Source organism: Nicotiana tabacum, chromosome 24 (genome assembly GCF_000715075.1).
Source record: "Nicotiana tabacum cultivar K326 chromosome 24, ASM71507v2, whole genome shotgun sequence".
NCBI lineage: Eukaryota > Viridiplantae > Streptophyta > Magnoliopsida > Solanales > Solanaceae > Nicotiana > Nicotiana tabacum.
Genome location: NC_134103.1, coordinates 39382629 through 39396616, shown reverse-complemented (window position 1 = coordinate 39396616; position 13988 = coordinate 39382629). Strand labels below are relative to the sequence as shown.

Below are 13988 nucleotides of genomic sequence, written 5' to 3'. Positions count from 1 at the left end.
CAGTCCATCTGTTACTTCTCTACAATTTTCAATAGCTAAAGTTTGATAGAAGTACTCTGGATTTAGATAATGTCCAGCTGCATGTAATGGATGATGCAATTGCCATTGCCATCTTTCATCAATAATCTTAAAGATATCTTTATACTTTGCAATATTCCCGTCAAATGCCTTTGCAATAGCCTCCTTAGCCATGGCTTCATAAATATACTCCATTGCAGGTTTTTTCTCATTATCAACTAATCACAACACTTTAACAAGAGTCCCTATTATTTTCAAAATATACACAACCTGGTTCCAGAATGTTGCCATCAAAACGGTATGAGCTACACTTTTTCCCTTTGGTAACTTAGACCATCTACTAATCACCCATTTGTCAGATGTAAACATTGCTCGTAAATTAGTTTTTGACAGTGCAATCGTTGCAAAGTCAAAAAAACTCGTTGCAAATTGAGTAATCCCAAATTTTACCAACTCTTTATTTTTTGTGAAATCTCTCATCATATTTAAGACTCCTGAGTGCCCATAAATGAAACCGACAAGGGCAATTGCTCTTTGAAGGGCTTTCTTAATGTTTGGAATCTTCTCTATGTCTTCCAACATAAGATCTATACAGTGCGCTGCACATGGCGTCTCTTCTTTTTTTTTTCTGTAAGAGTTGACCTATAAAAAAAAGTAAATAGATATGTTAAAATTTAGGAATCAGAACCTTGAATCGATATTAGAAAGTAAAACATAAAACTTAAACATTTAAAGTAATAAATTCTTACCGGCCAACACAAAGTTGCTACCATTATTACTTATAACTTGAAGCACATTATGCTCTCCAATACGCTCCACATATCTATCAAGCAATTCACATAGTTTTTCTCCGGTCTTAACAAATGAGGAAGCATCTATTGACTCCATAAACACTGTTCCATGCGGAGAATTCACCAAAACGTTTATCAAATTTCTTTGTTTTCTATCTGATCATCCATCCGCCATAGTCGAAAATCCATACTTCAATCATTCTTCTCTATGTTTGTTTATAATCTCATTAGTTAACTCAACCTTCTTCCTAAGTAACGAAACCCTTAATTCGTGGGATCTTGGAGGCTTCAAGTTTGGACCATACCTTCCTATAGCCTCAACTGCTTCCTTAAAACTTTTTGAGCGAGCAACATTGAATGGGATCCCATTATCGTAAAAGAAGCGAGCAACTTTTTGAATTGTCATGGCTTTTGCTTCTGTATCACATGAATCTTTGATATTTGTTTGCCTAAGTGTTCCTTACTTTTGTAGAAACATATCCATGGGTCCCTTTCCTTTGGCCAATTTCTTACTAGAGCCACTAGGTGAGCTTCCTCCACCTCTTTTCTTATGAATGATTTCGTGGACTTCATCTTCTCCACCAACATCATCTTGATAATCAAACTCATCAAGTCCAAAAAATTCGTTAGTATAGACTTCCTTTCTTATTTTTTTCTCCTCCATGTAATTTTTCAATTCCTCTCTAACCTCCTGTGGGCATTCTGCACACTTTGCTGCATTCCCAAAGTTTCTAATCAAATGTTGTTTTGCCCGATTAATTCCACCAGTGGTAATTTTTTCACAAAAATTGCATGTGACTCTTGTAGTGTCATTAGGATCCTTCAAATGATTATATTTCCAGCCAGTATCCCTTCGATTGCCTTTGGACAAGTCCTCTGCCATTTCTAATTTTGAAAAAAAAAATTAAAAAATATATATAATGCATCTTGCGAGCAATTATAATTTTCAAATAGTAATACATAATAAGAACACAAAGCTGGACAGTCCTCTGTCATTTATAATTCTAAAATCTACTTAAAAATTAATACGTAATGCATTTTGCATGCTATTATTATTTTTAAATAATAATATACAACAAGAATTTTAAAATAATAATATACAACAAAAATATAAGGTAGACAGATCCCCTGCCATTTAATTCTGAAATAAAATAAATTAATATTATGACATTTGCATGTAATTATAATTGTTAAATAATGATATACAACATACAACAAGAATATAAAGGTGAACACCACTGGGGTCCACCACTATGCCATTACTTCTAAGAAAGTGTTGAGTCCACTATTTGTATCTTTATTATTATCCTCTCTTAGTCTCTTTACAGTGTTGCATATATAGTGATAGTTATATAAAAGTTAGATAACATCAATCATCAAACGAGGACAAGTGTCCCATTTAGTTCTACAAATTTTCTACAAAGACAAAAAGGACTAACTATAAAATTTCAGCACCAAACCTATTTATTTTCTAGCTTTACCAATTTATTCACTTTACCAAAAGGAAAAATAACAAAAAATGTAATTACAAGAAAAAGTCAACTCAGTCAACTCTCATCTTTAATGGAGACTTCTTGTCTTTATCTCTTATTACAAAGGAGTAAAAGAAGAAAACAAATGAGTAGAAGAGAGAGAGGCATACAAAAAGTATAAGAGATAAAGAAACAGAGAAGAGAAGAATACCTGTGATAGAGGCTTGTCCCGCTGCAGTTGTTCAATTTTGTCTTTTTCTTGTATTCCTTCAACTCCTCTAGTCTTCTTATAATTCCATTATCTTCTCTTTTCTTAATTTTTTGGGAAATCTGATTTGCTCCCTTAATTAATTTTTTCATATTTCCCTTGCTATTTGCCATAAATATGGTCTATGAAACTGTAACGACTAACTTATTATAATTTTAAAAAAGGAATGTAAAGGTCTTCTGACACACGCGCCTCACTTGAGGTCACGCAGAGTGACAAAGTATTTGTGCGCCTCGCTTTTGCGCGCTTTAAGCGCGCTTTTAATTTCACTGATGCTTAATCCGCGACTATGCATATACAATCGTCACCATGCATATACGTCATCCCCACACAAAACTCAAGTAGCAATTAAACCAATAAAGTCTTAATTCCCTCAAGTCAAAGTTAGGCACAACACTTACCTCTTTCCGCAATAAAATCACCACTCAACCCCGGCCTTTCCTTTAGAATTAGACTCCAAACCGGTCAAATCTAGCCAACTATAGTTCAAATAATTCAGAATAAACTTTATAATTAACCCATGAGTGAAAAAGATTTGATCTTTGATGAAATTAGAAAAAGTCAACAAAAGTCAATCCCGGCCCGCTTGGTCAAAACCCGAGGTTTGGACCAAAATTCGATTATCTATTCACCCCCGAGCCCGGTTATGTGATTGGTTTCAAAATCTGACCTCAATTTGAGGTCTAAATCTCAATTTTACAAAATACTCAATTTCTATCCAAATTTTGAATTTCTACCATAAAAATTCTAGATTAAAGGTTAAAATCAATGGTGATTATAGAAATATAATAAAACAAGTGAAAATTCACTAACTAATAAAGTAGGGATGAAAAATCTCCTTAAAATTGCCTCTAGGCCGAGCTCTAGCTTTCAAAAATGGTGGAAAATGTTTCAACCCCGACTTTCAGCACATTAAATACTTGGGCGTCAGGTGTTCTTCGCATTCGCGAAGCACTTGACGCTTTCGTGATTCACTTGCACAATTGGCCTTCGCGTTCACAAGGTCTACTTCACATTCGCAAAGTCTTATTCCCAGCATGCCTTCGCGTTCGCGTCCCCAGGTCCGTGTTCGCGATGAAGACCACAACTACCTCCCCCCAGGTCACCCCAATAAATCTCGTTTGCGAACGCTTGTCGCATTCGCAAAGGGTAAGCCCTCCCCCCTTCGCTTCGCGTTTGTGATGAACAATCCAGTCCCAGACCAAAACTTCCCCTTTGCGATCGCAAGAGAAGCTTCGCAATCGCAAAGCACAACGCACCAGACATCAGAAACAACAGTTTTTACATGTTCAAATGGTCTGAAGCATATCCGAAACTCACACGAGCCGCTCGGGCTCCAAACCAAACATGCACACAAGTGAAATAACATCATATAAACTTGATCGCATGATCAAAATACCAAAATATTATCTATAACCACGAATCGGACATCAAAATGCATGAAATTCAAAAGAAAATTCAAGAACCTCTAGAATCACAACCGAGCGTCCGAATACTATCAAACCAACTCTGAATTGCACAAAAATTTGCAAACAAGTGTCAAATATCAAAACGGACCTATACCAAGTCCCAAAATTAAAATTTGAACCCAATATCCATAAATTAAACCCACAGTCGAACTTAGAAAATTTCCAAACTTTCAAATTGCTAACTTTCGACAAAATAAGTCAAATCAACCTAGGGAGCTCCAAATTCAATTCCGGACATATGCCCAAGTCTAAAATTATAATACGGACCTACCAAAATTGTCAAAATACTAATTTAGGGTTATTTACCTAAAATATAGACTGTAGTCTACTCAAGTTATTTTTAAAAATAAAAATCATATTTTCTTCACATTTTTACTTAAAAACGTTTCGAAAAATAATACGGACTGCGCATATCGCACCCCATTTTCTCGTGAAAGCAGGTTGCGACGTGTGACAACTCTTTTAATGGAGGTATTAAAGGATAAGAGTCGCCACCTAATATTTTTGAGGTGCGTTAAGGCACCTATATGCAAATAAATCTGTTTTAACTAGTCTGTGCTATCAATGATCGGGTAAGGGATCCAATTACCTCGAAGAGAATGTGTCAGGTACTCTTCGAGGTCTACAACTATGGGTCCCGACCAATATTAATGCTATGTGGGATTATTGAATTATAATTGTCCTATGTGATCATGTAAGTGAAGGAAGACATGGAATATAAATGTTCAACTATGATATAAAACAAGCTAATTTGTTCTAAGTTTAAAGAAACACAAGCATGAGTAACAAACATAAATGTGGGGGGTCCTAAGTTTTTTAGCCTAAAGGATCACCCCATGCAACATAAATAATACTTCGCAACTCCCTTAGGGTAGGGGTTACTCGTATTATTCAGCGGTCACAGACTATCATCTCATGCTACCCAATTACTATGTTAAAATTATTTACCTAAAGCGCTCTAGTTCAATTCTAAGTCATGTCCTAAGCGTGCACTACCCGTCCCAGGCTTATGGTCTAGGAGGCTTTGGACCTACTATTCGTGTGGTTCTAGACTTTACTTAGGGTGCTCAAAATGATAAAACTTTGCGCACATTCAAAACAAGTAGGACTACACATAAAGACAGTGAATGGCTCAAGTTAGCCTCCACACATAAACAATAAAAGCACGCAAACAGATTTCAGATTCTGTAATAAGCAGTTTTGGAATCGAGATATATTGGAATTTTTTAAAAACCTATAGGCATCGCTTCTATATGACCACACAGTTTAAGAACATCTCATGGGTAGTTCTGTTGTCCATATTATCGAAATTACATATTACAAGCTTTATGAAAGCCTATAGACATGATCTCTAAATGATTGAGCTTGGGGCAGTGAAGCCCTTGGAAAACTCAGAATTTCTCAATTTTGATCCTATTGGCATGCTTTCTAAGCGAGTAGCAGTATCCTATAGGCAGGTTCTCTAATAGTTGGTATTTGAATGCAGATTTATCACGATTGTTCCTATAGGCATGTTATCTAGGCGGTAGAGTGATACGAACAACAAAAACAGCCAAATAGTTAATCAATTCAGGCCCTATAGACATGGAATCTACTTACCAATGAATTTGGGAAGAAAAACATCTTGGAAAATTGCCTATAGAGTATTTAGGGTTGAGAAATGGTGTAAACTGATTTGTTTCCCGTTTCCCCCCACTTTTACCCAGCTTCAGATGTCGCAATTGTGATATCTTGTTCGCAATTGCAACCATCGCAAATGCGAGACAAGGGTCGCAAATGCGAGCACTAGCTCAGAAGCCCAGAAGTCGCAATTGCGACAGAATGAACGCAAATGCGAAGATCCCACCTTCGCAATTGAGACCACAATCTTCACTATTGCGAAGATACTCTAATGTTGCCAGGTATCGCAAATACGACCAAATGATCGCAAAAGCGATCATGTGTTATTCGCAATTGCGAACCATTTCCTCGCAAATACGAGGTTACCCAATCCCAGACCTTGCTTGCATATGCGAATATTTGTCCACAAATGTAAGCCAGACCTCGCAAATGCGAGATCTGCATCAGACACCAAAACTAGGCATTGCACCAACAATCTTTGCACAATACAAACTCATCCGAAATACGTCTGAAACTCACCTGACCCCCTCGGGCTCCAAACCAAACATGTACACAAGTGTAATAACATCATACGAACTCATTCGCACGATCAAAACACCAAAATAATATCTAAAACTACGAATTAGACATCAAAATGCATGAAACTTTTAAAGAAACTCAAGAACTTTCAAATTCACAATCGAGCATCCAGATCCTATCAAATCAACTCCGTTTTGCACCAAATTTTGCAGACAAGTTTTAAACAGTAAAATGAACCTATACCAAGTTCCGAAACTGAAATCTGAACCCGGTTGTAATAAAGACAACCTACGGTCAAACCTAGAAAATCTTAAAACCTTCAAGTTACTAGTATTCAACAAATTAAGTTAGGGACTTTCGAATTTAATTTCGGGCATACCAAAAGTCCAAAATCATGATATGGACCCATCAGGATCGTCAAAATGCCGATCTAGATCGTTTACACAAAATGTTGACCGTAGTCAACCAAAATCATTTTTGAAGCTAAAAATAATGTTTTCTTTAATTTTTCACATAAAATCTTTTCGAAAAAAGATATGGATTGTACACGCAAATTGAGAAATACTAATTGGATCTAATCGAGATCTCAAAACACAAAAATAAGTGCTAGAATTTAAAATGATCTATCGGGTCATCACAGGAATAAGATTGTTAAAACATTGACAGTATATAAAAGAGGCCATGCCTTTTTTTGGTTAAAACTAACAAATTAAGATATAAATCGTTACGAATACAATAAATATTTAATAGTAATTTTTATAAAATAATTATTAAAAATATCTTGATAAGTTAAACGAATTAAATATTTAATTTTCTTATAATGATGGATAAATATGAAAAAAGTTGACAGTACAAACAAAACTATGCAAAACTTTAGTCGTAAATCCAAACAACTAACATATAAATAAATACCTTATATCAAATTAAGCAATAATATAAAAACTGATCAATTAAATATTAATATTAAAGATATCGCAATATATTTCAAGACGTTAAACGATTAAAGAGAACAATATTTTATTTAATATTATTCAATTTACAGACATCGTCATGGATCGTCCGTTTGTGCATCCTCGACCTGCTATTCGAGAGCTACTTTTGCTCCAGGGTGTCCATAGGCCTTCACATATCTGGGATGGACAGTTGTTGTCCCAGATCTTCCACTCCAGACGTATTGACGATTTTTGGGAGTTTATTAGGGACCACCCACTTCATCGTCGTACAGTCGTATGCCTTCAGCGGACTATTTTTACCGGATTGTAGAGGTCAGCTGGCCCCTGATCACGGCTATGATCGAGCGGCGGAGACCTGAGACTCACACATTTCATCATCCTATCGACGAGACGACCATCACGCTATAGGTTGTGGAGGTATTATTCGGATTGGCGGTTGATGGTTTGGATGTCCACCACCCGCACGCTCTTAGGGATTATAGGAGGATCGACTATCTACAGATGTTGTAGAGGCTCACTAGATTCCAGCCGGCGGAGCCGACTGCAATGAGTGGCGCTAGTCGATTGCAGCTATCGCCTATTAGTCAGCATTTGGAGGCACTGTACTAGGAGAACGCGGATGACTCACCATTTGAGGCTATTGAGCAGCAGTCGCGGATGTTGAGCTGGGGTGGAGCTGTTCTAGCCTACCTTTAAAGGCAATTGTGCAGGGCGTCCATGGGTACCATAAGAAATGTCGCCGGTTTTATTCTGCTACTGCAGCTAACATTATCAATTGTTTTCATGATTATCATAGAGATAGTAAAAATTACTCAAATTTACGTCCACATTCAATATTTGGTTTGGGCTTGGGATCAGTTCTTGTCGATCCATCCCCCTCCCCGACTGATAGCTTTAGATGCACCACCTCCGCCATTTTTACCACATGCTAGGAGGTGGGTAGATAGGCGAGGCCACGCCCGCGAGGTCGAGGCTCGACATCATCTCCTTTATTACAGGGATCTGTTGGATCTACTTGAAGATACTCAAGTAAATATTTGACTAAGGTTGTTTGATAATACTTGATCTGTTTTACATTTGCTCACTATTCTTGCGTTTAATAAATAGTTCATATGGAGGCCATACAGCGATGAGCTCATCTCTGATTTGCCAGATTATTGCTCACGCGGTCGATTTGTGTGGATGTCTGAGGTCACACTGATATGTCCCGATATAATCGAGCATCATGCCACCGAACGAGTCCTGTGATAGTTTGGTTGCCGGCAGCTTATACCTATTCCTCCCAGTTAGCACTCAACATATTACGAGCGGGATGATCGTAGCAGGGTCAGTTGACCAAGCATACTTGGCCTGCCTAGAGGCCCAAATAGAGGACTAGGAGAGACTGGTCCTGATTCTGAAATACCCTCCACATAAACATGTTGATGAGGAGCATGAGTACATAGTTTGGTATAGCCGTGTTACTCGCACTCTGATCAGTAATCTCACTCATCGGGAGGGTGGTCGGTACGTTCCATAAGTCGGGAGGTGTGAAACACTGGTATGTTATTTGATATACTTACTTATCATGTTAGATTTCCTTAGCATCCTTCCTTAATTAATATGATATGCAGGCTATTAGCTTACACCGTTTCTACAAGATGGGTCTGTAGATACAGCATCATGTAGGCGACGAAGTGTCATTTGTGCATGATTGGGGTCGTCAGGTTATTGATTTTGCTGCTTACAGATTGAGAGCTGCCCGAGAGGATGCGCGATTAGGTTTTGATGTGCGTATGTACCGCCTGAGGATTACCATTATGGGCCAAGCATACCCCCAGCACGTGGTAGACGTGTCAGGTGTGTCCAGAGAGGAAGGGGTGGCCCACATTATCGTGGTGGTCGGTGAGGATGGGGTCCCCAACAAGGGGGCGCTGAGGCACCCGTGGAGGATATTAGCGAGGATCTGCCAGGTGACTTTGCTGAGCCATATTATGCTCGTGATTATATGCCGTCATTCAGCCTGCTATCACCGGGGACTTCAAAATTGACCCCGACATCTCTAGTGTTAATCGCGGGCACTGCCATTATGGCGTATGATTGGGATCAATATTTTCCTGATGTTCTAGAGTCATCGAGGTTCGTAGAGGATCGTCCGATATGAGATGTGCAGAGTGGTAGACGACTGTGTTATGGCTCTTCATCGAGGGATGATGAGGATACTTCAGGCATAGAGAGGGAGATATCACATCCGGTGGAGACGTCACAACCTTCTTACCCTCCAGTGCGCCTCGGAGTTTCCCCAGAGCATTGTGTGCCTACTCAGATGCAAGTTTGTTTGTATTAACATTACTTTAAATTTATTTTACCTTAATTATTAGTCACTTATATCTAATCCGTTTATATTTTTTAAAGATTTTTCCATCACCTATCACGGAGGTCATAGTGTGTGGTACTCAATTTTCGGAGACACGGGATCTTATTTAGGAGTCAGCTGAGACACTAGTTTGACTATTATATTTTTTTTAACTATTATGTTACTATTCTATATATCATATACTAAAATATGTTAATATTTTGTAGCTTATTGATGGCCCAATGGATGCCTCTACTGATCCTGCTAGCCTTCTAGACAATCATGCTGCAGCACATCCTCTTATAAAGAGACGACAGGATGAGGATGATCCGGATAGCATACCCGGTCGGGATGGTATGCGCCTCTAGCCAGCTAAAGCATACAAGTCATGGGAACATTGATATGTATTTTGATTTGTATATATAACATTAAATACTTTTGTTAATATTATTGATATTTTTACATTATAATCGCATATGTTTTTAATTTTAATCTTATCAATTAGGTTAATACTAGAACACAAAAAATACGGCATACTAACATAAATAAAAATACGATAAAAAAACACATAATACGTAAAACCTACAACATAAATAAAAATTACTCTTAAAATAGCCATGTGTTTGTTTAGTCACTATCGCCCATTATTCTCTACTTCAACCACTGAAAGTTTTCTTGCAACCGATTATTTTCTTCTTCTGCCTCTTTCAGTTGCTCCTTCACTGCCACAAGCTGTTCTTCGAGTTTTCAGATCTGTATTTCGTACTCCCCAGTATGATTCCAAAGGTTTAGCAAACATGATTTGTAGTATTCTTAGTTAATGGGTTCATCATACCATTTTTCAAAACCACATTGATTTTTGTCCTACAAATGGTGAGGATAACAAACGAATATTAATGAACATGTTATAAATAATCTATTAACCAGCATAAATTTCAATATTAATAACTCACAACTTGTTTACACATCCAACGTATGCATCCTAGATTGTAAGTTGACCAACATAGATTCAAAATCGCACATTTTCCATAGTAACATGCGTCCAGACATATCATATTACTTAAACTTGAAAGTTATGGAAAACTGTATTCTTTGTTTGGTTAAGCAGTAATGATCCGCAAAGAATAATGTAAAATGCGCGGTGTTTTAATAGGTTAGAATGAGTGATTTTAGGCTACATAACGCATATTGTTGATGCGCTATGTTTCAGTACAAAGGATTCTTTACGGTACACGTGCGTGCATGCTTTTTCAGATCGACAAGACAAGACACATAATACATTTTGTTGATGCGCTATATTTCACGTACAAAGTATTCTTTACGATACAAGTGCGTGCAGGTTTTGTCAAGTCGCAAAGACAAGACACATAATGTATATTGTTGATGCTCTATGTTTCACGTACAAAGGATTCTTTACAGTATAAGTGCGCACAGGAGTTTTCAGGTCGACAAGACAAGGCGCATAACGTATGTTGTTCATGCGCCATGTTGAAATACCTCCTATTTGGTTCTTTTTAAGTTGAACCAAATTTTCAGTTATTCATTGCAAAAACCATTTCAAAAATGCCACTTACATTTAATAAGTGGTTTAATAAGAGGCAAAAGGGTAAAGGTAGTTCAAAAGATTCACATGAAATACGTCATAACACAATCGATCCCTACCTTAAAAAAAATATGCTAGGTTGCTATACTGATTTAGTGGATGACAGGTGGTATGATATTTTGTGTCCCTTGAAAAATAAGCATATCAATATATATATATTGATATCAAAATTGCAAGGCACATTATTGAGGGGGAAACACATTCTACAAAGCCTGAAGGTATGCGAATTTGGGGTGAAAAACTACAATGGGTTCCCCTATACTAAAAAAGGTGTGATTATGAAGTATTATGCCATTGGCATGGGCTAGTTGTACCACAAGAATTGTCTGCAATGTTCCAAACAAACACATATAAAGATGAACCAAAAGTTATTTGGCATTTGATGAAGGATATTTTAGAGATGGAAAAGGCACTAGCCGTTCATCATGCATTGGATGATCTTAACAACCTCGAGGAACGGAGGATCGGCATTGGGCTTTATTAGAGAATGGAATATTGCATACAGACCTTGATTATCCTGTATTCCCAACAGTTGTGGAGTGGGAGGGGCTACCAAAATTTCTTGCGTAGATGTTGGATGTAGAAGTGCCATATTGTTGTAGAAATCAAGAAAGAGGTTTTATTGATGATAGCGATGAAATACGAGAAATGTATGTCAACTGGGGCCTAGATTATGATGCCCTCAATCTGGACGGATGCGAACAAGACGTTGATGAATAAGATGAAGACAATCGCAATAAAGAGACCGGTGAAAGTAACGATGAAATAGTGCCCGACAGTGACGATTGGCGAATGAAAATCATTATTTATTTCTTCAAGTTATTTTTAAGTATTGTATTGAATCTTCAATGCTAAATGTCAATTAGATTTAAGACTATTGGAAACATAGTTTTATTTCATCAATATTGCAAGCATGAACCATTACAGAACACTTAATACAACTAAATATACTACTACAAAAAACTACATTTATGCTTGAATCTTGCCAACATTGAATGAACTGCCACTAGGAGCCGAATTGCCACTGCTTCCCAAAACAACTGTAATATATTTACGGCGATCGTGTCCTGTTTGGGAACATATACCATATTTAAGCGCATATACGGTATCACTAACATCCATTTGGTTCCGTATCCACGTTCATTTTTGCACTTGTCGGCGCCACACAAAATCCTTGTTACACATCATTTTAAATGGTTCTGATGGCCAATAATGCTCAAAACCTACTGGTTGGAGGTGGCCGCTATAGGTGTTTGTGTATGCTGCCACACTATATTCTTTATCAATATACCTCGTCGCTGCAAACCCAGCATGTTGAAAGCGCTTCATGGCATGTACGCATGGCAAGTGATAAATCGATCATTTCCCACATGAACATAATCTCTTGGATTCATTGATGGTGTGGGTGTTATTATCGCGATTTTGATGCAAACCGGTGCGAACTTCAAAAATATTTCGATCGCTGCAATATTGAAAATATGTATGCCACTATGCCCGCTTCCTATATTTCTCAAATTATTTCATCGGTTGTGGCATAAATTGAACACCCATTTCCAACCAGGACGATGCACTGCGGGACCTTTCAACAAACCTCTCCGCCAGCTTCTTAAATGACATCCGCACCATGGCAGTGATAGGCAATCCGCGAGCAGACTTCAACAACCCTTGAAAGACTCTGACATATTTGTAGTCAAAATTCCCCAACTTCTGCCACCAACCTTATGCAAAGTCCACTTATCAAGCTCATGTCTCATCAACCAAGGATATGACTTCTTCGTCTTCCTACCTAATCAATTCCATTCGTATCCTAAATTTACACTCTTGATGGTATGTTGCAGCCATCCACATTAAATCATGTAAGCTCTTGTTCGGATGAGCCCGCTGGAAGTTGGACTTCAAGTGCCTAACACAGTAACCGTGGTAGGCGTACGGCTCCTTCTATGCATTCAAAGTCTGCACATAAACATAAAATCCCACCATGTCGATCAGATATTAGAAAAATACCCAAATGTTATCTCACAACATGTTGCTTCAAGTGGTTTAAAAACCATGTCCAAGTTTGTTGACTTTCATTGGCACAAATAGCAAATGCGAGGGGAAATGTGCTTCCATTAGCATCTATTTCAACAGCAATCAATATCTTTATATCATAATTTCGATAAACATATGTCTCATCTATGAAGATTACCGGCCGACAATGAACAAAACTGTCAATGGATGGTTTAAATGCCCAGAACACATATCTGAATATGTATACTGGTATGTTAGGACTGTGATCAAGTTTCCATTCAACAACAGTCCTGGGATTAAAGTGTTGCAAAGCAACCATGTACCTCGATAGAGCGGCAAATGACTTGTCCCAATTGCCATAAACAATCTCAACGCATGTTTACTCCCGAGAAATACTTTTCTTTTGGTAATGGCACACCCATATACCTGCGCAACTGATGTTATACACTCTTTTACCTTGTACCTTATGGATGATTCAATGTGTGGAATCAAGACAAGGGAAATCAAATCAACATTCAAGTTAAAATGATTCCCATTGAATATGTTCATATCACAAATGTGCTTGCCAATATATTTTCTCACCATCCACATATCAGTTTTCAACGTTCTCGCACGCAGCATCCACTTACAACCTTGATCCCATCTACGACAAACAACCTTATATATAATATCTTAGATGACTCAACAACCTCAATCTCACGACAATTTTTGATGCTGTAAATTCGCACCCCGCTGGTAAGACGCGACTTGTCAGCAAAAAGCATATTCTTACAAAGCTCTGTTAGTCTAGATTCATCCCACATGGATGTATGAATTTCATCAAGATCCCTTGTGAGGGAATCCACATCAGGCATACTGGGAAAGTGATCAAGGTAAGGAATCTCCCTTGAATAAAAAGGCACATGGGAATCATACATTGTGGGTCTAACT

General features: G+C 37.8%; 2 protein-coding genes across 2 annotated transcripts; both read right to left on the bottom strand.

Annotated features, from left to right (window-relative positions):
* Positions 1-240: 240 nt before the first annotated feature.
* LOC107819124 (uncharacterized) lies at positions 241-1692 on the bottom strand. Its single transcript, XM_016645208.1, has 3 exons — positions 1323-1692; positions 805-911; positions 241-660 (listed from the first exon to the last, which is right to left on the bottom strand). The coding sequence occupies exons 1-3, from the start codon at positions 1690-1692 to the stop codon at positions 241-243; spliced, it is 897 nt and encodes a 298-aa protein (XP_016500694.1).
* Positions 1693-13059: 11367 nt separating this feature from the next.
* LOC142178110 (uncharacterized) lies at positions 13060-13377 on the bottom strand. The gene has a single exon (XM_075247440.1). The coding sequence runs from the start codon at positions 13375-13377 to the stop codon at positions 13060-13062; it is 318 nt and encodes a 105-aa protein (XP_075103541.1).
* Positions 13378-13988: the final 611 nt, after the last annotated feature.